Below are 26456 nucleotides of genomic sequence, written 5' to 3'. Positions count from 1 at the left end.
TCAGAAGACCGAACGAAGCTCCAGCCTTTTACAAGCGCTGGTTCTTGCCTCTTTTGGCATCTTGGTACTTGTAGTTTTGTCCACTATGTCTTTCACCGAAAAACAAACGCTGAGACCACAACTCCCATCACCCCACGAGCACTGGAGCCTTCAGAGCGCATCCTCCGGAGGTGGCGCCGGCGCCATTGACTAACCTGCTGGCCGAAGGCCCACCTTCCTGAGCCCAGGCCCACCCATGATTGGTTGGCTGCCCCGCCTCTCATCGGAGGGGGCGACAGGTGAATGAAAGGGGGGCGTGTCGGTGCGCGTAGCTTGGTGGCGGCGCTGCTGGAACCCGCTGGAAGGTGAGAGCCGAGAAGCGGCTTCACGCTGCCGCTTTCATTGACTTGGGCAGGATCCCGGGCACCCTGAAGGTCGGCCCTGGCCGGGGGTCAGCGGGCAGGGAAGGCCCATTTCGGTTGGCCTTCCTCGGATCGCCCGGCCCTGGCGACTCCTGGGATCTCCGCCGCGGAAACCCGCGCTGGATGACCGACCCCCTACCAACCTCCCCTTCAGCGTGGGGAGGGGCGCCGCAGGGGCAGATGCCCCCCTTCCCTGGCATTGGGCTGTGCCCCCGCGTGGGCCACCTGGGTGTTCGGGGCGTGGGTTCATCTGGATGTTGCGGGGGCGCGAGGCAGTGTCCACCACAGTGGTGGTCACTTTGTCCGCGGAGGCCACGGGAGGGGCAAGGCCTCGGTTCCCCACCCTCCAGGGCCAAAGACAGAGTCCGGTAACTAGTTCCGGTCGCCTGGTTCCGGACAGGGAGGATCCCCTTGTCTTGTGAACAATTTTGCAGGTGAACTAAAGATGCAGTTGACCCTGAAATTCTTTCTGTGGAAACGGAAACTTCTTCCGTATCGTTCCCCTCCATTCCATGGGCTGGGAAAAGGGTGACTTCCCCAACCCTTCTTATTGTGTCCTGGAGGGTTTGGGAAATCAGGTTTGCATAGTGGTTAAGGATGTCAACTCTGGAATCAAACCGATCTCAGTTCCAATCCTAGCTTTGGGCATGTTATCTTGTACATCTGAACCGAAATTTTCTCCTCTGAAAAAGAGGATGTAATGATTGGAACTACTTCCTTGGGTTATCGTGAGGTTAAAATTAATTAATGTTTGTAAAGTACTTTGTACAGTGCTTCATGAGAAGAAGTTCTCAGAGAATGCTAACAATTGAGCAGGGGTGTGTGTGTGTTTTGAGCAGGTGTTTATTATTCTCAGGTCAGTGGACCTGGAAGAGTCGTGTCAGAGTCAGTGGTTGGAATTCAAGGCTGTATTTGGTGCCTGAATGAAGACAGTCCTGTGACCTGGCTAGGTAGGATCCCCTCAGGGGAATGTGGGCGTTTACTGCAGGTGGTAATGTTGGCATCTGCTCTCTCCTGGAGGACTTGCACTATATAGTACTAGGTTCATTTTTCTATTCTTGGCATCTTCCTTGTATCAGGAATTGTTTATAACTAGTAACTGTTTAATAGAATTGCAACAGTGGGAAGATCCCTAGCAGAGTGCGGATAAATGTACTTCTGAGAGCACTATGCTCTAAGAGCTTCTTTTCTAGGAGAAGTGGTGATCTTCAGCATGTCTCAGGAATGCAGAGCATCAAAGGCAAGAAAGATTAATATGAATAAATATTTTAAAAATATGTTTTTATTGATTTTTTTTTTTTTAGAGAGAGATGAAGGGAGAGAGAGATAGAAACATCGATTGGCTGCCTCCTGCTCACCCCCCACTGGGTTTCGAGATGGCAACCCGGGCATGTGCCCTGACCAGGAATGGAACTGGGACCTCTCAGTCCATGGGATGACGCTCAGTCCACTGTACCACACTGGCTGGGCATGAATAAATATTTTCATGTTATTTGCCAAATGCAGGATTGAGGAAAGGTTTGAAGAAAGTTTGTGGATAGACTTTTGCAGAGTCATGGAGTATTTGCACGAGTCAATAGAATTTAGAATATTTGCCTAGAGAAAGCCAAAGGAAATGGATTTGGGGTACTATTGTTGAAAAGGAGTATCTTCCAGTGAAAAAATGGAAATGCCCTGGGAGGAGACCTTACAGATAAGATCATTCTATAGTTCAGAAGTATTGTGCCTACTTAGATATTTATCTCCCTGGTTTGCCAACTACTTACCCCCTTTTAAAAAAAAGAAAAATGTTTTTATTGATTTTTTTAGAGAGAGAGGAAGGGAGAGATAGAAACATCTATGTGAGAGAAACATAGATCTGCCTCCTTCACACCTCCTCCAACTACTTACCCTTTTACCCCCACCTCCTTTTTTTCCCTTTGTTAAAAAAGAAAAATAAAAGCAATACAGGTACATAGTAAAACATACTAACAGTGAAGAAATTGCAAAGGAAAGGGAGGGTCCCTCCACACATCTCTTACCCATAGTCCCTCTTCGCAAGGGTATCTGCTGTCAGCTTTTTCTAAAAAAAATTCTTTTTTTTTCTTTATTGATTTTAGAGAGAGAGGAATGGAGAGGAGAGATAGAAACATTAATGAGAGAGAACACTGATTGGCTGCCTTCTGCATGCCTCCCACTGGGGATTTGGTCCACAACCTAGGCATGTGCCCTGACCCGGAATCGAACCAGTGACCTCTTGGTGCATGGGTCGATGCTCAACCACTGAGCCACAGCAGTTGGGCTCTGCTGTTAACTCTTGCTTGTATAACCTTGCAGAAAAAAAATTTATGCATATACCAATAAAAGCATATACACAGATGGGATCATACTGTACATTTTGTTTTGCATCTTTCTCTCTTTTACTATATCTTAGTGATCTTTCTCATGTAAACACACACAACTCTAGCTCCTTAAAAACATGGTTGCTCCATGGCCGGGAGGCTCAGTTAGTTGGAGCATAGTTCCGCACACCAAGGGGTTGCGGGTTTGATTCCCAGTCAGGACACGTACTTAGTTTGTGGGTTAAATTCCCAGTCAGGGTGTGTTCAGAAGGCAGCCAATCTCTCTCTCTCTCTCAAATCAATAAAAACATAACCTCGGGTGAGGATTAAAAAGAAAAGAAAAGAAAAAAATGGTTACCCAGCATTCCACTGTGTGACTGATTGTACTTTATTGATTTAACTTGTTCCCTGTGGGTGGACATTCAGATTGTTTCTACTTTTGCATTAGTACAAAAAACCTGGTGCAATCTCTGACATGTCTGACCTTATAATTTGATGTATTTTTGAGAATACATCCAAAAGGTTAAATTTTAGCAATGAAATTTCTGGGGCAAAAGATGTGTACATTCTGCCCTGGCTGTTGGTTGGAGTGTCCTGTACTCCAAAAGGTCGTGGGTTCAATCCCCAGTCGTGGTGCATATGGGAAGCAACTGATTGATGTTTCTCTCTCACATCGATGTTTTTCCTCCCTTCCCTAAGCCATTTCTTTCTAAAAAAAGAACAATAAAACGTATCCTCGGGTGAGGATTAAAAAAGATGTATACTTTTTTTGTTTTGTTTTGTTTTTAATCCTCACCCGAGGACATTTTTCCATTTTTTGTTCAGATAGAGCGGGAGGGAGAGAGAGGAAGAGAGAGAGAGAGAAACATTGATGTGAAGGGACACGTCGAGTGGCTGCCACCCTCACGACCAACCAGGGCCGGGGACAAACTGCAACCGAGGTACGTGCCCTTAGCGGGAACCGAACCCGGGTCTCTCTGTACCGCAGGCCGACGCTCCAACCGCTGAGCCAAACCGGCCAGGGCAAAGATGTATACGTTTTAAGCTGGGATAAATATTGCCACAATTTCCTCTGAAATGGTGTTCAAAGTTACATTCCATCAATAATCGATATTATCACATTAAAAAATGTAATTTTATCTGATAGGTTTGCTTTCAGTTCTGAGGAAGAATACATTGGTGGTATTTAGATGTAGCATTTTTGTATATGTTGTTTTTCCCTTACCATTTTAAAAAAAAATCCTCACCCCAGGATTTGCTTTCATTGATTTTTAGAGGGAGAGGAAGCAGGCAGGAGGGGGAGAGAAACATTGATGTGAGAGAGAAACATTGATCTGTTACCTCCCCGAGGCACCCTGACTGGGGATCAAACTGCAACCGAGGTATTGTGCCCTGACTAGAAATCAAACCTCCCACTCCAACCAACCAAGTCACCCGGCCAAGGCTCCCTTACCATTTTGATTGCCAAAGGCAGTGGCAGGAACTGCTGGGAAGGCTTGGTTGGAGCTGTTGGAAGAGGTGAGAATAACAGTGAAAATCTTAGTCCTGTGAAAACGTACAGGGTTGATTTATTTGGGAAAAGCAGAATTTTTCAGATATCTGACAGTTCTCTTCCTTTCTGAACCAAAATGTTAATTTTAACTACTTTGTATGATAATTTCCAAAATTATGTCATAACTTCCTTGAATTTAAAATAATATAAAAAAGATAAGAATCTTCTTGATGACTAAGGCCCATCAATTATAGCCCCGGGCTATAATTTAGTGATGTCCTTAGGCTATTTTGAATATGTAGGAGACTTTAATTCCCTGAGCTAAATGGCCTCAGGCTGATATTTTGAAACAATTCCTAGGTCTAGTTTTTAGAACTCTTTTACCTTTTCCCGGCTGTCAGTTCTCGCTTTCAAGTTTGTCAGTTTACTTGCTTATAGAGGCTCCTCTCTCCCTAATTGGCTCTCTGGTTTCCAAACTTAATGTATCACTTGTTATACATATGTATAAAGTAGGTGTAAATTGCCCTTCAATAAGGTTGTTGTGGGTCTTTTATGAGTAAAGTCTGTGCAGTTAGTGTGTTAGGCTTTGGGGAATCTATTTTTGCCAGTGGAAGGACCCTTTTTGCCTGGATAGAGTGCCTGATTTCTGGTTGGGTAAGGGAGGCTTTGTTGTGCTCCATTTGTAGAAAGGAAGCGTGCTAAAGAGTTGTTAGCTTTGGTTGGCATCTCTAACTAAGCTTTTCGCAATTTCAGTAAAGGGAGATGATGTACTTGGTTGTAGAAACTTCTCTGAGTTCCATGGGTCAGTAAGTAAAAGAGGTATTGATGGATGGCTCTGTGGTTTGTGTGATGGGAAAAGATGGGGGAGAGCGCTCTGGGAAGAAGGTAACTCTTGCTTATATAACCTTCTAGAAAAAATTTATGCATACATACAAGTGGGATTTTAGCAGAAGGATTTTGGACTTGAATTATACCTGTTCTACTTAACAGTTAAAAAAGAGTATTCTGTTGCATTTAGCAAACCTACCTGTCCAAAACACACTGCCCAGTGCTGTGGGGGATATCAAATGAAGTAAGACATGGATCATGCCTTCAAAGGGCTTGCAGTCCATAGAAATAGAGGAGTGAACTGAGGGTAGTTGAGCCCATCATTTAGGAGTCTCTCAGTTGTGATAGAAAACCCAACTCAGACCAGCTTAGCAAAAGGGACTTAATTGGCTTCTGGCACAGCAGGAGTTGGGGCTCAGATGGTGTCGCTGGGTCTATCTGTTGCTGCTGCCTGAGCTGGGCATTGTTAGATTGGTTGTCCTGTTGGTGTGACAGCAGCATCCCTCACACCTGCCCACAGAGCTGAGAGTTCCTTTTTGCAACTCCCAGTAAACATTTCATTGCTTTTCATTGGCTCTAACCAGGCCATGTGGCCCTTTCTGAGCCAGTCACTGTGGTCAGAGGGTGGAGCCTGCATTTGGTACCAGCTGGATGCAAAGCACATTGGCCAAGAATGGGGGAAGGGTGGTTCCAACCAAAGCTGAAAAGGACACTAAAAGCATAAAAATGGTGAATGCATACTGGCAGGCCCAAGAATCCACCAATGTTTCCACAAAATGATGATAATGGATGTGAGCTGAGACTACTTGCCAGTCTCTAAGCTCTGTAAGGACGCTGTAGACTGAACTGTAATTCTTAGATTTGAGGGTTATCTGTATTTTGAGCCTTGAAGAAAGTAGAGTGTAGTGCATCAGAGCATGAATTCTGGAGGTTCACAGATCTGGGTTTGAGTCCTGGCTCTGTTACAGCTGGGTCATCTATCTTCTTTGAGTCTCAATTTCCTTATCAGAAAAACGGGGACAGTAATGGTGTTTTGTCATTGGGTTTTTATAGAGATTAACTGGAAGAATCAAACACTGTGTACTATGCCCACATGCAGTTAGCTCTAGTTATTTTTGTTGTTTTTCATAAATTACCACAGCTGGACAACTTATGATTTTTGTTAGATCCAAAACAGCCCACATCATAAAGACGCTAGTGAACCAATGTTGCAGGAATATATATTTTTAAATATTAAAAATGAATATCCTATTTGTAAAGTTGGGATTTGTGAATTAACTTTTAAAAAATCTTGGCAGAGATACAGGCTACTCCAGAACAGCAGAAGCTGGTGAAGAAATGGAGGTGCAATCCTATTATGCCAAGCTCTTGGGGGAGTTGAATGAACAGCGAAAGAGGGACTTTTTCTGTGACTGTAGCATCATTGTGGAAGGGCGGATCTTCAAGGCCCACAGGAACATTTTGTTTGCCAACAGCGGCTACTTCCGAGCCCTGCTCATTCACTATATCCAGGACAGCGGGCGGCACAGCACCGCCTCCTTGGACATTGTCACCTCCGATGCCTTTTCCATCATCTTAGATTTCCTGTATTCTGGGAAGTTGGATTTGTGTGGGGAGAACGTGATTGAAGTTATGTCAGCCGCGAGCTACCTGCAGATGAACGATGTGGTGAACTTCTGCAAGACATACATCAGGTCATCCCTGGATATCTGCCGGAAGATGGAGAAGGAGGCTGCTGTGGCGGCAGCGGTGGCGGCCGCAGCTGCAGCTGCTGCAGCAGCTCATCCGGTTGACAGTGGAAACCCCAGTTCTGGCAGGGAAGGGACCTCCTGTGATACCAAGAGCTTGGTCTCCTCTCCAACCCAGGAAGAAGGGAGTGTGGACTGTCCTAGAGAGTCCCCTTGCGGTGACTGCAGAGGCTGCCACTCCCTGGAACTGGTGGTGAAGGACAGCCAAGGCAGTGGCTCAGCTGACAGTGACCTCTCCACTCTGCCCAAACAGATCGAGCCCAAGGTGGAATTTGATGCTGACGAAGTGGAGGTGGAGGTTGGTGAGCAGCTACAGCAGTATGCTGCCCCACTGAGCCTGACCCACATGGAGGAGGGTTTGCCCAGTGGCCAGCCCGTGGACTTGGCTTACAGTAACTACCACGTGAAGCAATTCTTGGAGGCCCTCCTACGCAACGGTGCTGTCCAGAGCAAAGATGATGCAGACCATCACTTTTCTCGGAGTTTGGAGGGAAGACCAGATGGTGTAGGAGGAGCCATGAGTTCCATGATGGATGTCCAGACTGACTGGTATGGTGAGGACTCAGGTGAGTTCCATTAGCATTCATCCTCTCTGCTGATCATTTAGCACCTACATCTGTGCCTTATAGTCTCCCAACTTCATCGTCATCATTGTCATTGTAATTACCACCATCATTATCACTATCATTGCCACCACCATTACTATCACTGCCACCACCACAGCAGTTGATTAGGGCATTGTTTCTTTGTGTATGTTAGTATTTTACCTCTCCAACTAAAGTATAAGCATGATAGGAGTGCCTGGCTAGCTCAGTTGGTAGAGCATGAGACTCTTAATGTATAAGCATGTTGAGGGCAGTTTGGAGACATGGAAGGAACCTACTACTGTCTTTCACTAACTAGCACTGGAACATTGGTTAAATCATTAAATCTCTCTGAACCTGTTTTGTTCAGGAGGTACCATCCTTTTTTACAGGGTTGAGGACCCATTGAGATTTTCATAATTTTTTTTTACGTATGATAATATGTTTTAGATAGGTAGGAAATTTATTCTTCTTTGTGTCAACCATAGTGCCTGACACATAACAGACATTTGGTAACATGTCATGATTGATGGTGTGATCTACTTGAGAATATTTTAGAGTTGGTATTTGGCTTCGTGTGAATACATTTTTTTTTTTTTTACTGGCACATGTATTCTTTATTAAATCTTACTAGTATTCTAGTATTCTTTTTTTTGTTTTGTTTTAATCCTCACCCGAGGATATTTTTTCCATTTATCTTTGATAGAGTGGAAGGGAAGGAGGAAGGGGGAGGGAAGGAGGAAGGGGGCGAGAGAGAGAGAGAGAGAAACATCGATGTGAGGGAAACACATCAATTGGTTGCCTCCCTCAGGACCCAACCAAAGCCAGGACCGAACTGTAACTGAGGTACGTGCCCTTGACTGGAATTAAACCTGAGACTCTTTGGTCCACAGTACAACATTCTAACCGCTGAGCCAAACTGGCTAGGGCAAATCTTACCAGTATTTATTAAGGGACAAACACACAGATGAGTAGGCTACAGTGAAGAAATCTTATTTTTATAAGGGAGTTAAGAAGCTACTAAAATACTTCCAGGTATTATCTTTAGTGATGCTTATTTTTATTCTGGGACTCCAGGTAATATGTAGCTCCTACAGTTACCACAAATGCAGCAAATCCCCATTTGAATCCTTTTAATGATGCACCAACAAAGGAAATGTTGTTTGCAAGGCTACCCATGTATCTCCATGTATCTCCCTTAGCCCTCATACAGCCTGCTTTTCCTGTACAGTTTCTTTTTTTTAATCCTCACCTGAGGATATTTTCCCATTTATCTTCAGATAGAGTGGGAGGGAGTAAGGGAGGAGAGAGAGAGAGGGAAAGAGAGAGAGAGAGAGAGAGACATTGATATGAGAGAGACACATCGATTGGCTGCCTCCTGCATGACCCCGACCAGGGCCAGGGACCAAACTGCAACTGAGGTACGTGCCCTTGACCAGAATCAAACCCAGGACTCTTTGGTTCAAAGGCCGATGCTCTGACTGCTGAGCCAGACAGGCCAGGACTTCCTATACAGTGTTCCTTCTATCTTGCATTATTTATAATCTGGAAGTTCCAATTTACTATGACTATGTCCATGGGCCACTTCTGATAGCAACCTGATCTCTCAAATATTCAATGTTCAACCCTCCATGTGAGTAAATGTCTTTTTAAAAACATTTTTTTCTCCTATATTGATTTTAGAGAGAGAGATGGAAACATCAGTGAGAGAGAACACCGACTGGCCGCCTCCTGCATGCCCCCCACTGGGGATTGGGCCCACAACCTGGGCATGTGCCCTGACCGGGAATTGAACCGGCGACCTCTTGGTACATGGGTGGGATGCTCGACCAGTGAGTCACGCCGGTTAGGTGTGAGTAAATGTCATATATCTTTTGGTAGGCTTTTTTGTTTTAAGAGAACTTGGTTGTGCTCTGGCTGATTTATCTCAGTGGTTAGAGCGTCAGCCCACGAACCAATGAGTTTCGGGTTTGATTCCAGTCAAGGGCACATACCTCGGTTGGGGTCGTTCCCGGCCCTGGTAGGGTTCATGAAAAGGGCAGCTAGTCCAAGTGTCCCTCTCAAGTTGATGTCTTTCTCTCTCTTCCTCCCTCCCACTCTATCTGAAGATAAATAGAAAAATATCCTCAGGTGAGGAAAAAAAAAAAGAGAGAACTTGGTTGTGTCCCTGAACAATTCTGAAAGATAAGTTAACTCTTCTTAACAGTGAGCTAATTGTGTTGTAAAGTGTCTTGTAGGAGATAGAAATAGACTTGGCTGTCACCTTCCTGATGAAAGAAAGTACCCTTTAACTTCTAGAAGCCAAAGCGGAAATTAATCAATCAAAATTTGTATACACCCTTCAATATGGAACAGTGAAAGTATGTTAAATAAGGGAGATCAGCTGCTTTTATTTGTTACTAAAGAGCTGTCTTTAGATTTTTTTTTATTTCCAGGAAACTGCGTGTCTGATTAAAATTAGACTTGAAAAACTTGAAAATGCTGTTTCTGGTCCTCAGAGACACTGTCTTACCCAACATTTAGAAGGTAGCGGCTGTTTTAGTGATCACGCTATGGGAACTTGTTGAAATCTCATTTCCGTGTATATAATGTCACTTCACAAACTGTGATCACTCTTTCACATTTATTGGACCTTTATCATGCCCATGAGTTTGGTAGAGGACGTGTAGAGAAACTGAGACTCAGAAGGGTTTAGTGAGTTCCTAAGAATGCAGAGCTGGTAAGTGGCACAGCTAAAACTAGAAACCTGGCTGGCGTCACTTCACTCATAAACAAGCTGAAGGCAGCACAAGTGGATAGAGGAGTTCAGTGCAATGATTTTATGTTTCCACACCCCCTGCCTGTATGCACAAGTATCAAGAAGTAAGTCAGCTGTGTGCCATCTGCATTCAAGTCCTGTCTATCAGTCTGTAAAGTCAGGTCCCCAACTACTGGGTGCTGTGGCAAGGCAGCCACTCTGGCCCCTGGCCTTGCCTGTTGTCTGCCAGGTTTTTATTCCATTCACATAGCTCTAGGCTAAACTTATTCCAAGTCCCAAGGCACAGAGTAGGACTGATTTGTTTGGTCATTCATTTATTTGCTGAGTATCTTCTTGGTGAAGCCACAAAGATAAATCAGACATGGATCCAGCCCTCAGAGAACTTAGAGGAAATAAGACGTGTGTAATTAGCATCACATAGTCTAAAACTACTAGGGCTATACCTGGCCAGTGTGGCTTAGTGGTTGAGTGTCCTCCCATGCACTAAGAGGTCGCTGGTTTGATTCCCGGTCAGGGCACATGCCCAGGTTGTGGGCCGAATCAGTGGGGGGCATGCAGGTGATGGCCAAATCTATGTTCTCTCTCATTGATGTTTCTATTTCTCTCCCTCTCCCTTCCTCTCTCTCTAAAATCAATAAAGAAAAAAAATAATAATAAAGCTACTAGGGCTGGAAGACAGATGGAGGTGTGAGTTTCAGTTGTCCTAAAGCAGAAGGACCAGGTTCCTACTGAAAGATCAGGGAGGCTTTATGAGTGTAGCACCTGCGCTGGCCAGTTTGGCTCAGCTATTAGAGCGTTGGCCCGAGGACCAATGAGTCATGGGTTCGATTCCGGCCAAGGGCATGTACCTTGGTTGCGGTTCGTCCCCAGTCCTAGAATGGGTCGTGTGGGAGGTAGCCACTCGATGTGTCTCTCTTACATCGATGTTTCTCTTTCTCTCTCTCTCCCTCCCACTCTGTCTGAAGATACATAGAAAAATATTCTCAGGTGAGAATTAAAAAAAAAAATGAATGTAGCATCTGAGGGTAAGAAGAAGAAACAAAAGAAGAAATTGACTAGAGTCAGATCATGGAAAATCTTGTACACTAAGAGATGAGATTTTTATCTGTAGGCAAAGAGGGCATTTGAGTAGTTTCTGAACTTGGGAGTAGACAGAATCTATGCTTTAGGGAGCTTAATTTGGCATCAGCATGAAATGGTATGCAACTAGGAGAACAGGGCAATGATCAGGAGGCTGTTGCAGTAGTTCTGTATCCATCCCAATGTTCTCATTCCAACGTTTGCAGACACTGTCAAAGCATAAGGTTCTGCCCTGGCCGGTTTTGCTCAGTGGTTAGAGCATCAGCCCGTGGACCAATGGGTTGCGGATTTGATTCCAGTCAAGGGCACGTACCTTGGTTGCGGTTTGTCCCCGGCTCTGGTTGGGTCGTGAGTGGGGGCAACCAGTCAATGTGGCTCTATCACATTGATGTTTCTCTCAGTCTCTCTCTTCTCTCCCTCCCATTCTACCGGATTATAAGTGAAAAATATCCTCGGGTAAGGAATGAAAAAAAAAAAGCCTAAGGTTCTGCAATAATCTCTCCTTCCCCAACCTCCCAACCACAGCTCCAGCACCTCCCATCAATTCTTGTAAAGTTCATCTACAGCCCGGCTGGTTTGGCTCAGTGATTGAGCATCGGCCCATGCACCAAGAGGTCTGGACTCAATTTCCAGTCAGGACACATGCCCAGGTTGTGGGCTCAATCCCTAGTTGTGGGGCATGCAGGAGGCAGCCAATCAATGTTCTCTCTCATCAATATTTCTGTTTCTCCTTCTCTCTTCCTCTGTCTCTAAAATCAATAAAAGAAAAGAAAAGAAAAAAAAGAAAGTTCATTTACATTGGCTACCTCCACTGTTTTATTTCCCATTCTTTTCTCAGCCCACTGCAGTTTGGCTTCTGCTCCCTACATACCCCTGAAACCTCTGTCATGAGGTCAGCTATGTGCATTCTAGAGCCAACATAATGAGGTTTCTTACTTGACCTCTCTCAGTAGTGGACTCTGACCTTTCTCTCCATGAAATTCTTTCTTCCCCTGGCTTCTGACACCATGAGTACCCACTGCTGTTACCTCTGCCCATTCCTTTTCAGCCTCATCATGGGTCATTTACTATCACTAGCATTATGTCATTGGCTTGCTTCTTTAACATCTTATCATTTTTGTTTGTTCATTCATTCATTTAACAAATATTTATTGAGCTCTTACTACATGCCAAGCACTGTTCATCATAGAGAACAAAAGAAAGTCCTTGTTCTCATGATGCTGACATTCTAGTGCAGGGAGACAGAAAATAAACAAGTAAGTAAATGTATAATATGAGGAAGAACTAAAGCAGGGGAAAGGTTGATAGAAAGTGGAGGGGATGCTATTTTATTTAGTGTAGACAAGGGAGCCCTTTCAAACAAATTGCTTTTGAGCAGAAACCTCAAAGTAGTAAAAGAGTAAACTGTCCAGCTATCAGGGAGAAAAACGTGTAGGCAGAGGGAAGAGCAAGGCCCACAGGCCCAGGTGCAGGATCACATCTGGCGAGTGAACCAAGGAACAGCTATGATGCTGGTGTGGCTGGAGAAAAGTTAGCAAGGCAGAGAGTTTTGGGGGATGAGATGAGAGAGTTTGGGTGAGGGTAGACCAGGTAGGGTCTTGAAGGTCATGAGAAGGCTTTAAGATAGTATTCTGAGAAGGGAAGCCACTAGAGGCTCTTGGCCAAGAGTGACTTGAAATGACATATATTTAAAGGATCCCTTTGGGTACTGTGTGCAGTAACCTCCTAAGTGGTCCTCTTGTTTCCACCCTTGATCTCTACCTGTAGACTACAGGGGAGTAAGGGCAGAAGCAGGAGGATCACTTAGGAGGAGATTACTGTAGTTACCCAGGTGAGAGATATGCTTCTCGACTCAGTATGGTAGCAGTAGAGGTAAGATGTGGTTATATTAAAACTATACTGTCTTTAAAAGGTACAGTCAACTAGATTTTCTAATGGCCTGTATGAGTGATATGAGAAATAGAGGAATTAAGGATGACCCTAAGGTTTTTATCTTGAGCAATTTGATTTAAACATGTTATGTTTGTGATGCCCATTGGATATCCAAATGGAGATGTTCAGTAAGCAGTTGCATCTATAAGGTTGGAGTTTTGGGGCGAGAAGTCAGAGCTGAGATATAAATTTGGTAGTCATTATGGGTCCATGGAATTTTTTTTTTTTTTTTATCCTCACCCGAGGACATTTTTCCATTTTTTTGTTCAGGTAGAGAGGGAGAGAGAGAGAGAGAGAGAAACATCGATGTGAAGGGACACATCGAGTGGCTGCCACCCGCACGACCGACCAGGGCCGGGGACAAACTGCAACCGAGGTATGTGCCCTTAGCGGGAATTGAACCCGGGTCTCTCAGGACCGCAGGCCGACGCTCTAACTGCTGAGCCAAACCGGCCAGGGCGGGTCCATGGAATTTAAAACCTATCTATTCCATGAACATATAGACCTAGAAGAAGATGAGAGATCTAAGGACGGATCCCTTTAGAGGTCAGGAAAATAGGGAGAAACGAGTAAAGGAAACTGAGAAGAAGGGGCAGGCGGTGAGGTGGGAGGAGAATCGAGAGAGTGATGGATGCCGAAAGGAGAAAGTCTTTCAAGAAAAAGGAGAAATCACACGCCTGGTGTAACTCAGTGGTTGAGCGTTGACCCATGCACCAAGAGGTCTCCGGTTCGATTCCTGGTCAGGGCACATAGCCAGGTTGTGGGTCCAGTCCCCAGTGGGGGCATGCAAGAGGCAGCCAATCAATGTTCTCACTCATTGATGTTTTTATCTCTTTCACTCTCTCCCTTCCTCTCTCTCTCAAATCAATAAAGAAAAAAAAATTTAAAAAGAAAAAGGAGAAATCAACTATGTCCTGGTTTGTGTATAGGCAGATTGAGAACTGGTCATTGGGTTTAGCACTGGAGAGGTCATTAGTGAGCTTGACAAAGGGTGGTATCAGTGAAGAGGTGGGGCAGAAAAAACAAATGGAGTAGCCGTAAAGAGAAGTACAGAAATAGATGTAAAGATAGCGAATATAGATGCTTGTTTCAAGGAGCTTTACTATGAAGGGGACAAAGAAATACATCAGTAGTTGAATGGGGATATGAGGTCAGGGTTTTTGTTAGGGTGGAGGACCTAAAATAATGTTTTATTTTGTTTTATGAGTGATGGAATCCTGTGTACTAGTGGAGGGGGTGGTCTGGCTTTGGATGGGAACAAGAACAATTAATTCATAGTAATAGGAGTGGAATCAGATCATGTGTGTTCATGTGGGAGGTTGATGGGTGCCTGGGAGCATGTAGAGATTCTCTCCTGCAAGTCCCTTCCTTTTCAATTAAATAAGAAGCAAGGACAGAGGCTAAAAGTGAGGAGGCAGTAGGAGGGGTTGCAGACTGGAATAGAGGGAAGGTGTAAAATAGTCATGGAGAAGAGTGGGTGAGTGAATGAACCAGGGGAATTTTTAGGGTGCCTGGGCAGAACCAAGACTTTTGTTATTAGTGGTTAGATAGTGATGGTTAGATGGATTTAAATGTGAGACCAGAACACACAGTGGTGTATTTTCCTTCAGTGATATTCATTTGCCTTATGTCAGGTATGGAATAGGCAGAGAGTGATATTTAACCAGAGTCTAGGTTTAACCAAGTGAATACAGGTAGAGGGAGAGAGGAGACCAAGGCAATTGAAGGTGTACCTGAAAGAGTGAGTTCATTGATGGATTAGGCACTAACCTGGGGAAAGAGGATTGAGGACTAAAGGAGGTGAAGGGCAATAGAGTCTATGGCTTGGATAAAAGGGGTGAGCTGAAAAGATGTGAGATAGTGATTGGGAAACAGGGTATTTGAAATGTAGGTTATGGAGCAAATATAGTTAGTGGCAATATCTAGGGATGGGGCTGTGGTTCTTATCCCTGACTACATTAGAATGAGAAGAGTGCTTTTAAAATATGATCCTTGGGATGGAGATCAGACATCAGTATTTTTTTAAAGTTTCCCAGGTGATTTTAATATGTAGGCAGAGTCAAGAGCTCTTGGTCTAGGATTGGTAGCTGAGTTGGGGTGGAGGACAAGGTCTTTGGAGGAAAGGAGGTCAAGACAGAGAGAGACCAGGGTTTTGGAAGGATCATTTTTGGTAGTTACATGAATCATGTCAGCAGTTTTGTTTGAAGGCAATGTGATCAAATCTACAAATCTCCAAGGAATGAGGAGATGACCTAGGGGCTCCTGAATGACTGTAACAAGGAGAGGGAGCAGTGGTATTCTCTAATGGTATGAGCTTCAAAAGATCTGAGTTGCCCAGCTGGTGTGGCTCAGTGGTTGAGCATTGACCCATGCACCAAGAGGTCATCGGTTCTATTCCTAGTCAGAGCACATGCCCAGGTTGTGGGCCAAATCCCCAGTGGGGGGCATGCAGGAGGTGTCTAATCGATGTTCTGTCTCATTGATGTTTCTCTCTCTCTCTCAAGTTAATAAAGAAAAAAAAATTTTTTTAAAAGATCTCAGGGTTTTGTTTTATTTTTATCCTCACCCGAGGACATTTTTCATTTTTTGTTCTGATAGAGTGGGAGGGAGAGAGAGGAAGAGAGAGAGAGAGAGAAACATCGATGTGAAAGGGACACATCAAGTGGCTGCCACCTGCATGACCAACCAGGGCCCGGGACAAACGCAACCGAGGCACGCGCCCTTAGCGGGAACCGAACCCGGGTCTCTCTGGACCGCAGGCCGACGCTCTAACCGCTGAGCCAAACCAGCCAGGGCGATCTCAGGGTTTTTGAGGATAGAAGGAGGAACAGTGGTCTGGAGATGACAGTGAAACACAAGAGAGACCCTACCCACCTCCAACCCAGGGGTGTCAGGGCTATGGGTTAAGAGAGGTAGAGTGCTCAAGGGAGAGGCAGGGCTCAGGTCAAGCAACCACTCCAATCTTCTAAGGAGTCTCCAAACTGTGTTCCTCCCTTCTTTCTCTAAGTTCCAGATCTATCTGTCTAATCCTGAAAGCATGCATAGAGGGAACAGGGCATATGTGTCACCTTAATGTTTGTATGAACAAGGTAAACACAAACAAAAAGAGTTGGAAAAAAGCCCTGGCCAGTGTGGCTCCGTGGTCAGAGTGTCGGCCCGCGGACCAGAGAGTCCCGGGTTCAGTTCTTGCTAAGGGCACGTACCTCGGTTGCAGTTTGTTCCGGGCCGGTTGGGGTTGTGCGGGTGGCAACCAGTCGATATGTCTCTCTCACATCAATGTTGCTCTCTCTCTTTCTTTCTCTCTCCCTCCCACTCTGTCTGAAGATAAATGTAAAAATGTCCTTGGGTGAGGATAAAAAAAAGATTTGGAAAAAGATTTAAGTAAATTCCTGGATATTTGATGATTTCAGATATATAGAGTTAATGTAAATTCCAAACAATTTAAGGTCTGCATCATAGCAAACCTCTTCTATACAGCTGGGAAGCTATTCTCAGGAGCTACTGTCAAAATGTGAATCCTAGTCCAGAGGTCTGATCCATCATCACAATCTGCACTGGTGAAATTAATTCCCCAGCCCCAGATCCCATCCGTCGGAGGGGTGGCCAGTGTGTTGCTGCTTACAGTACAGCTAAAGCAATCCATTTGGTTTCCTAGGTGATGTGCTGGTGGTCCCCATCAAGCTCCACAGGTGTCCTTTTTGCCCTTACACTGCTAAACAGAAGGGCATCCTTAAGCGGCACATCCGCTCACACACGGGTGAGCGGCCCTACCCCTGTGAGACCTGTGGCAAGAGGTTCACTCGACAGGAGCACCTTCGGAGCCATGCCCTGAGCGTAAGTGAGCTGGCAATTCTCTTGTGGGGGGTGTGTATGTGTGTGGAGGGGCTCCTGACATTTGTCTAATGCGGCGATTTTCAACCCGTGTGCTGCAAGAATTTTTAAAACATGCAATACCTAACTATTTAGTCAGGGGTACTGACCTCTTTCCCCTTAGACTGTCAAACTAAAAAATGACAACAGCTGCCCTGGCCAGTTTGGCTCAGCGGTTAGAGCGTTGGCTGGCAGACCAGAGTCATGGGTTTGATTCCGGTCAAGAGCACATACCTTGGTTGTGGGTCAGTCCCCGGCCCTGGTTGGGTCATGCGGGAAGCAACCAGTCGATGTCTCTCTCACATTGATGTTTCTCCTTCTCTCTCTTCCCCTCCCACTCTATCTGAAGATAAATGGAAAAATATCCTCTGGTGAGGATTAAAAAAAAAAGACAACAGCCAATACAACAATAGCCGTCTCATGTAAATTAATTGAATTACACATATTTTTTTGTCAGATCAGGAAATCAAAGTCACAGTGAGCTGTCACTTCACATCCATTAGGACGACTATCATGAAAAAATGGATAATAGCAAAGTGTTGGCAAGGATGTGGAGAAATTGGAACCCTATACACTGATGGTGGGAATGTAAAATGGTGTAGCTATGCCCCGGCCGGCGTGGGCCAGTGTTAGAATGTTGGCCCACACACCGAATGGTCACAGGTTGATTCCTGGTCCAGGGCACGTTCCATTCGTGGTGTGTACTGGAGGCAACCAACCTCACATCGATGTTTCTCTCTCTCTCCCTTCCCCTTTCCCCCTTCCCTTCACTCTCTCTGGAAATATCCTCTGGTGAGGATTAACAACAACAACAAAAAATGGTGCAGCCATTTTGGAAAACAGTTTGGTGGTTCCTCAAAAAATTAAGCACAAAGTTACTATAGGACTCAACAATTCTACTTCTAGGTATATAACCAAGAGAATTAAAAACATCACTCAAAAATTTGCACACAAATGTTCATAGCAACATTATTCATACTAGCAAACAAGTGAAAAAGAAAAAACAACCCACATGTGTATCAACTGATGAATGAACAAAGTTTATCTATACAATGGAATGTTACTGAGCCAGAAAATGGAATGAAGTTCTGATACACATTACAACCTGGATGAACCTTGAAAACATGATGCTCAGCTAAAGAAGCCAGTCACAAAGGACCACATATTTTATGACTCCATTTATATGAAATGTACAAAATAGAGATAGAGAGTAGATTAAGGGTTACCAGGGCCTGGGGGGATGTGGGAATGGGAGAGGGATGACTGTTAGTGGGCACAGGGTTTCTTTATGGGGTGATGAAATGTGAAATTAGATGGTGGTGATGATTTCACAACCTTGGGAATATTCTAAAAACCATCAAATTGTATACTTTTAAAGGATAAATTTTATGGTATGAATTATGATTTTGAAAGAATCCAGATTTAAGATAAGTATGGACAAAGTTACTGCCTTTGAGTAAGTATTGGTCCCACCACACTTACCCGAGAATGGCCTTCTCCCAAGGACTTTAGTTTTTGTTTTCCTTTTTATCATCACCCGAGGACACTTTTGCATTTATCTTCAGATAGGAGGAAGAGAGGGAGGAAGAAAGAAAGAGAAACATCGACATGAGAGAGACACATCGAGTGGTTGCCACCCACACGACCCCAACTGGGGCCGGGAACAAACCGCAACTGAGGTACTTGCCCTTAACGGGAATCGAACTCGAATCTCTCTGGTCCGCAGGCTGACACTCTAGTCACTGAGCCAAACTAGCCAGGGCCCAAGGACTTACGTTTTAATCTTTTTTTTTTTCCAATTTATATCTATAGTTTCTCTTTGCAGCAATAGGTCCCTGGGTACCTTGAAGGTGTTTTATCGGTTGGAATCCTCATTCCCTCTCTTTTTCCATATTCAAGCCCTGTCAGATTGAAGGGTGATAAGATACACACTTATTTTGACTCAAGTGTTGGGAGTTTAGCGTGAGAAGCCCAGGAAACCTCATGGGAAGCAGGAACATTGGTCAGAATGTAATGGTAGCTTCAGCAACCTGGGTATCATGTTGGTGGCCCTTCTGAATCAGCCTCTCTCTGTCTCAGCCGCTTGTATGTATCCTGCATCCAGAGCACTCTAAAAGAGAGGCTCTCGCCCTGGCTGGTTTGGCTCAGTGGTTAGAACTTCGGCCTGCGGTCCAGAGAGACCCGGGTTCGGTTCCCGCTAAGGGCACGTACCTCGGTTGCAGTTTGTCCCCGGCCCTGGTTGGTCATGCGGGAGGCGGCCACTCGATGTGTCCCTTTCACATCGATGTTTCTCTCTCTCTCTCTCTCTTCCTCTCTCTCCTTCCCACTTTATCTGAACAAAAAATGGAAAAGTGTCCTCAGGTGAGGATAATAAATAAATAAATAAATAAATAAATAAATAAAAGAGAGGCTCTGGCCCTGGCCAGTTTGACTCTGAGGTTAGAGCGTTGGCCCGTGGACCAGAGAGACCCAGGTTCGGTTCCCGCTAAGGGCATGTACCTCAGTTGCAGTTTGTCCCTGGCCCTGGTTGGGGTTGTGTGAGTGGCAACCAGTTGATGTGCCCCTTTCACGTCGATGTGTCTCTCTCACATTGATGTTTCTCTCTCTTTCTTCATTCCTCTCTCCCTCTCACTCTATCTGAAGATAAATGCAAAAATGTCTTCGGGTGAGGATAAAAAATAAATAAATAAACAAAGAGAGGCTCTGATTGGTTCACAGAGCTTGTTTTGGCTGGAGTTCCTGAAGAGTACACACATTTGAAAGATAGTTTCTTACACAGGGGGGACCCCTCCGGCTGTGTGGGGTAGGAGATAAAAAAAGTTGAAAGTGAAGCATCTGCTAGCACATTTGGAGAATACACTGTCTAGCAAGTCTGCCTCCCTAAACTAAACAATCCAAGGTGCACAAGAAGCCATGCCATCCGGCTGGTGTGGCTCAGTGGTTGAGCGTCGACCCATGCACCAGGAGGTCACCAGTTCGATTCCCAGTCAGGGCACATGCCCAGATTGTGGGCCCGATCCCCAGTGTGGGGCATGCAGGAGGCGGCCAACTGATGTTCTCTCTCATTGATGTTTCTATCTCTCTCTCCCTTTCATTTCCTCTCTCTCTAAAACAATCAATAAAGGGAAAAAAATTTATAGGAAAAAAAAAATCCATGCCTAAAATCCTAATCAGTTCACTGAATGCCCTTTATGTGCCTGGCACCTGGGATATAATAACAAGTGTGACAGAGGACAGAGGACATGAATGACAGCCTCTGCCCTCTTGGAGCTTATAGTTTAGTGAATTTTACCAATTATTTGTTTAAAATACAGTATTTTGCCCTGGCCAGTTTGGCTCAGCGGTTAGAGCGTCGGCCTGCGGTCCAGAGAGACCCGGGTTCGGTTCCCGCTAAGGGCATGTACCTCGGTTGCAGTTTGTCCCCGGCCCTGGTTGGGTTGTGTGGGTAGCAGCCACTCGATGTGTACCTTTTATGTCAATGTTTCTCTCTCTCTCTCTTTTCCCCTCTCTCCCTTCTGCTCTATCTGAACAAAAAATGAAAAAATGTCCTCAGGTGAGGATAAAAAAAAATACAGTAGTTTCCCCTTATCTGCAGTTTCGCTTTCCACAGTTTGTTACCCATGGTCTGAAAATATTAAATGGAAAATTTCATAAATAAACAATTCTGAAGTTTTCAATTGCATGCCATTCTGATAATGTGATGTGAATCATCCCTTTGGGCGTGTCTCCAGGCTGTATGTGCTTCCCGCCCATCACTTAGTAGCTGTCTTGGCTATCAGGCTGATTGTTGTAGTGTCGCAGTGCTTGTGTTCATGTAACTCTTATTTTACTTAATAATGGGCACAGAACACAAGAGTCGAGATTCTGGCGATTTGGATAGGCTGAAGAAAAGCCCTAAAGTGCTTCCTTTAAGTGAAAAAGTATACAGTATACGTATAGGAAAAAAACATAGAAAAACAGTATATATAGGGTTTGGTACTATCTGTGGTTTCAGGCATCCACTGGGGGGTCTTGGAACATATTCCCCATAGATAATGGCGCACTACTGTACAATCAAGGAAGGAGTATAGGAGAGAATATGTAGCTGGGGGACCTACCCTGGCCTGGAGCATCAGAGAAGACTTCCTTGAAAGACCTTAGTAAGGGGGAGGGGTCAACAGTGGGGAGGAGGACACATTCCATGGATCTCTGGTGGCCCTGGGGTGGAAAGGACCTTGATGAGGCTGAGACTGTGGAAGATGGAACAAGGAGAAGAGTGGTGAGAAATGAGGCTGGAGGGTCCACCAGGGGCTACATCACGTGGGCCTTGAACATGGCTCAACCCCATTTCTGTGACATTTACTATCTCTGTATTTGCGATTTTAGGTCCACAGGTCCAACCGTCCAATCATCTGCAAGGGCTGCAGAAGAACCTTCACAAGTCACCTGTCACAGGGGCTGAGGCGCTTTGGGCTGTGTGACAGCTGCACCTGCGTTGCCGACACACATGATGACGAGTATGATTTGATGCCTATCAACCTTAGCCTGGTAGAGGCTTCATCCGAAAGCCAAGAAAAGAGTGACACAGACAATGACTGGCCAATCTATGTGGAGTCTGGTGAGGAAAACGACCCTGCCGGAGATGATTCTGATGACAGACCACAAATTCAGCCCAACCTAACAGATCGAGAAACACTCATGTAGCAGTAAATTGGTGGGAAGGGGTTTTAGAATTTGTTACTGCTCATTCTGTGGTTGAAAGACACCATTTGTCCCATTTTGTGGGACCCTGAGAGGAACATTTTTTTTTTTTTTACTGTTAATACATTTGCGTTTTTGTTAGATTACATAGAAGAGGTTGGTCAAAAACTTCTTAGTCAAAGGACTAATGACTGTTCAGTACAGTGCCCTTGGTTTCTGAGGACTTTGCTGACCTTTCCTTAATTCCGAGTGAGTCAAGGCTGGCCCTCAGCTTCCCGTTTTTCCTATTGTGCATCCAGACTTGGGTTAGGAGAAAGATAAGGAAAGCCCCGTGCTTGTGTTCATAGTGTTTCAGTCTTCTGCCTTCCTTTGTGGTCATCCTCTCTTCTCTGAAAAGGGGGGCAAGAATATATTGTTTTGGGATTAATCTTACCTCTGCCAAGCCTCTCCTAATGAATTCCATATTCTGATTTTCTGAAGTATTTAAGGAGAAGCTTTATTGATACCAGGCAGGCAGGGCTGCCTTATACATGATTATAAGTGGTGCTTTCTAAATCTAAGACGCAATTTTAAAAGCTTGGGGTGGTTGTGTGCAGACAAGCAAGGAAATGAGCTAAAAACCTCCTCATGGTACTCGGACTTGCCCAGTTGAGTTAAATTTTAAGTTAGCCCTGGGATGGGACCCCGTGAGCCCAGATCTGGATGGTTTCCCTGCTTTGTTTGGTATTTGATGATTCTGTACATACAAATAACCTGTTTTGTGATCATAAAAAAAGCCATTTGGGCAAAACTAAAACTTCTCCCCTGCTTTTTCAAGCCAGTTCCAAAGGCCGCAGTGCTATGTAACCTGGAAATGTGGCTGCCACTGACATTCTTTTACTTCGTTTATGAATGGAACTTTAATTGGAGGAAAAGTGTACGCCTATATAAACAAGTTATATTTCTAGATTGCGTACCTTTTAAAAGATCCTCTGGAAGGAATGAGAAGTTTGGTAGAAGAACAGGTTTTTAAAACAAGTCTGCTTTTCACCCACTTAGCAGCCATACAGTTATTCTAATAAAAGGCTGTGCTTCTTTAAAGGGCTAACGAGCAGGTAATATTCGGGATTTAAAATATTTAAGGCACTTTCATAATTTTGTCTTATGTCAAGGTATCCAAAAAGGATTTTAAAAGATATCCCTAATGATCAAAGTATGAAAAACAGAAGTTTCCTCTGAATTTGAAAAAAAGAAAAAAGAAATCCCTTTTTCTTTCTTTAATTTTAGTTTCCAAAGGTGGTAAAATTGCTTTTTTTTCTGCCTCTTGAAGAAAAAAGATAATCAAAATATCATAAATTGGCTTGTAAATGTTAGTTATTGAAGAGTTCAAAAGGTGTTTAAACTGTATTCAGTAGAAGTTACCCTCTAGCCAGTGCTACTCAAACTGGGGCCCACACGCAGGTGCTGGCCTACTAAGTATTTGGGACCAGTCCACACAGTAGGATCATGTATTGGGCTGCAGTAGATTGGAAATGTAAAAAACTGGTCTTTTACCACAGATAGTTTGAAAGTTACTGTTCTAGATCAAGAGTTACAAATTGAAACTTATTAAGGACAAGAAATATTTTTCTTAACCTGAAATGAAAATATTAGCTGTTGTTTTAAAAGAGGAATCTTAGGAAAAGGCAAACCTAAATGGATGTATAGAAACTATACTTTGCAAGGAGTTATGTTGGATGTGTTTTGCTCTCTGTTTAAAGTATTTTTGATATTTTAAAAGACTTTTCTACCTCACAGCTTAACTTCTCTACCTACTTTCTCTGGTAGAGCAAGGAGCCTCTTCAGTGACCCCACGACCTATTCATATCATTAGGTGTAAAGCAAAAAAATTTACGTTAGAGATGTCACTGTAATTCAGTGATTCTCAACTGGGGGTGATTTTGCCACCCAGGGGAGATTTGGCAACGTCTGGAAACATTCTTAATTGTTACAACTGGGGCAGGGTACTGCTAGCATCTAGTAGGGAGAGGAAAGGATGCTGCTATTCAATTCATAGGATGGTCTCATACAACAAAGAATTATCTAGTCCAAAATGTTAAGAGTTCAAGGTTGAGAAACCCTGCTAAAAAATAAGATGTTTTAAAATTACTTTGAGTGAGTAAACTTAATTTTGTGTTATATTTTAGACTACCTTTTACAGTGATACCTCGGTTCTCGAACATAATTCGTTCCAGGAGGACGGTCGAGAACCAAATTGTTCGAGAACCGAAGCAATGAAACCCAATAGGAAATAATGGAAACTGGATTAATTCGTTCCAAGCCCCAGAAAATGCCTATTTACTGGCCTAATTTGTATATAATATGTAGAAAAACATAAGTCTCAACAAGAAATAAAAGTGTACAGTATGTCTAAGGGTTAAATTCAGTGTAAAGCGTGACTCTCTCCACAAAGCGTGACTCTCTCTCTGCACTCACACTGATGACGCAAGCAAGGCGCGCTGGGCCGAATGAACGCCATTCGGCTCAACTCGGCTCATCTCGGAAGTTCGAGTTCCAAATATTTGTTCGGATTCCAAGACAAAAGTTTCTCGAATCTCCTGGTCGAATACCGATTTGGTCGAAATCCGAGGCGTTCGAGAACCGAGGTATCACTGTACCTTCTTAATATTAATAGACCCTGCCCTGGCTGGTGTGGCTCAGTTGGTTGGAGCATTGTCCTGTATACCAAAAGGTCACAGGTTTGATTGCCCATCAGGACACATACCCAGTTTTCGGGTTCAATCCCCTGTCAGGGTGTATAAGGGAGGCAACCGATCGCTATCACATTGAGGTTTCTCTCTCTCTCTCCCTCCCTTTTTCTCTCTAAAACTAATAAAAATGTATCCTTGGGTGAGGATTTAAAAATATATATTAATAAACTCTTATGCTTCCACAAATTATAGAAAATAGCGGATTAGTAAAATGGGGAGCGGAGGCGAAATTATTTACAACTTGCCTAAGATCTGATTAGGTCTGTGATGTGGAAACTTAGAAATTCTGACTCTGATTCATACCCACAGAACCACTCTAGGCTTTGATCATTTTATTAAATTTTAAAGTAGCAGAATCATTTGAAGGAAAACTTAGGGAACATGAAGTTTAATATTTAAATGATTCTCTTTTTTCCATAATGTTTCAGATTGTTGCATTCCTGGTTGGCTGTTTAGAGTTCGTGTGTTGGCATCTATAATAACAGGATCTATGAATTCTATCACTTTTAAAGATCTTTATCTGGACTATCAGATCATAAACTGTCCTGTTGAAAAGTTCCGATTTGGTGGTCAGTATTTATCATCTACACAGTGTCTTTGAGGTTTAATTTGTGGAGTTGGTGATATTTTTATAATAAGTAAATTCACAGTTGGGTCCAACACAGACCATTAGTGATTTAGGTTATATTCTGGAATCTTTCTGGCACGTTCTGCCCAAGTTCACAAAGGATACTTTTATCTTATATTAGCTATATTGCATGAATGGGAACAGGATTTTTACTTATAATGGAATTTTAAAATGATATCCTTGGGAAGTTGTTTCTCTTGGGGGAAGGGGACAGGCTTTCATAGGAAGGGTTGGGGAGGAATGTAAATAAGGCCTGTAATTGTAATAAATTAAGAAATGACATAGAGCGTCATAACTTCTTAATGGCAGAAATATGCCATTCTGGTGTAAATATTTTGGTGGTCATTAGACTTTGAATATTCCTTAAGAAGATGACCTAGTGGTCTGCAGAATGTTGTGGAATTGAGTATTCTGGTGGTTCAGAATACTGTGATGGTTTTTTGTTACTGTTGTTAATTGATGTTACAACAAACCCTATAGAAAGGCAATGGGTAGGGCTACCTGTGCTGATTCTGAGAGCAGTGGGGAAGACTGGAGTGGCCTTTGATCAGCTGAATTCAGACGTTTCACTTGGACTTCTAGGTTTTACTTGTGTCCCTTGTGCATTGACAATAGAATTATCTCTGTGAGGTCTAGTGTAATGGCATAGGGAGGGGCAAAGGGTTGGGTGGGTAAAATTCCTATTGCACTCTGTTTTGAACATAACCACTGTACTTACTGTTGTTGGTGGTCTTTTATAGCTTGCCTTGTGCTTTCACGTGATCACACTATCTTCTGACCCCAAAAAAGGAGCATTTTATTCCGTTGCTTCTGGTGGTCAGTGTTGTCACTGATTTTTATTCAATATTTCCACAACATCCCTTATGACTATGTTCCTTGAACCTGTCATTATAGCGCTGAAAATGTTAATTCTTTTCTTGGAATAATGCTTCTGTAGAGATAAATGAAGAGGTTTTTGTTTGGTAGGAATAGTTTGATTGGTTTCTAACGTCCTAGTTTTAAAAGGTAATACTAACTCACACCATTGTGATCAGATGGTATAGAACCTTCCTAACTTAAAGAGAATATTTAGCATCTGCTCTGACCCTCCAGGTAGATAATTTTACTACTGCCAATTCTTCATTGACACCTGGGATTTTCGGGAGCAATTTTTATATCCATCATTTGAGTTTGGGACAAGGAGATGACCCACATCAGGCAAGTATGGGAGCTGTCCTGGCCAAAAAGCCTCTTAATTCTACAGGAGCAAGAATTTGTTGTATCTTTTACAATTCCATAGACATAGCTTCTAGGGTCCCCACAAGAGACATGTCTGTTCCAAGAGTGGACTTCTTAGGGAAGCCCAGGGCTGTGGCTTCCTTTCAGGTATTCATCATTTTCCCAGTCTGGATGCAGTTTACCAGTT

General features: G+C 43.8%; 1 protein-coding gene across 1 annotated transcript; it reads left to right on the top strand.

The window, feature by feature from the left end:
• Positions 1 to 290: 290 nt before the first annotated feature.
• ZBTB8B (zinc finger and BTB domain containing 8B) lies at positions 291 to 21757 on the top strand. The gene is made up of 4 exons (XM_036256705.1): positions 291 to 344; positions 6341 to 7356; positions 16800 to 16978; positions 21380 to 21757. The coding sequence occupies exons 2-4, from the start codon at positions 6381 to 6383 to the stop codon at positions 21695 to 21697; spliced, it is 1473 nt and encodes a 490-aa protein (XP_036112598.1). The 5' UTR covers positions 291 to 344; positions 6341 to 6380; the 3' UTR covers positions 21698 to 21757.
• The last annotated feature ends 4699 nt before the right edge of the window (positions 21758 to 26456 follow it).

This window comes from Molossus molossus, unplaced genomic scaffold (assembly GCF_014108415.1).
Source record: "Molossus molossus isolate mMolMol1 unplaced genomic scaffold, mMolMol1.p scaffold_m16_p_12, whole genome shotgun sequence".
In the NCBI taxonomy this organism is placed as follows: Eukaryota; Metazoa; Chordata; class Mammalia; order Chiroptera; family Molossidae; genus Molossus; species Molossus molossus.
The sequence above is the reverse complement of the archived record's forward strand: the minus strand, read 5'-3'. Positions and strand labels throughout refer to the sequence as shown.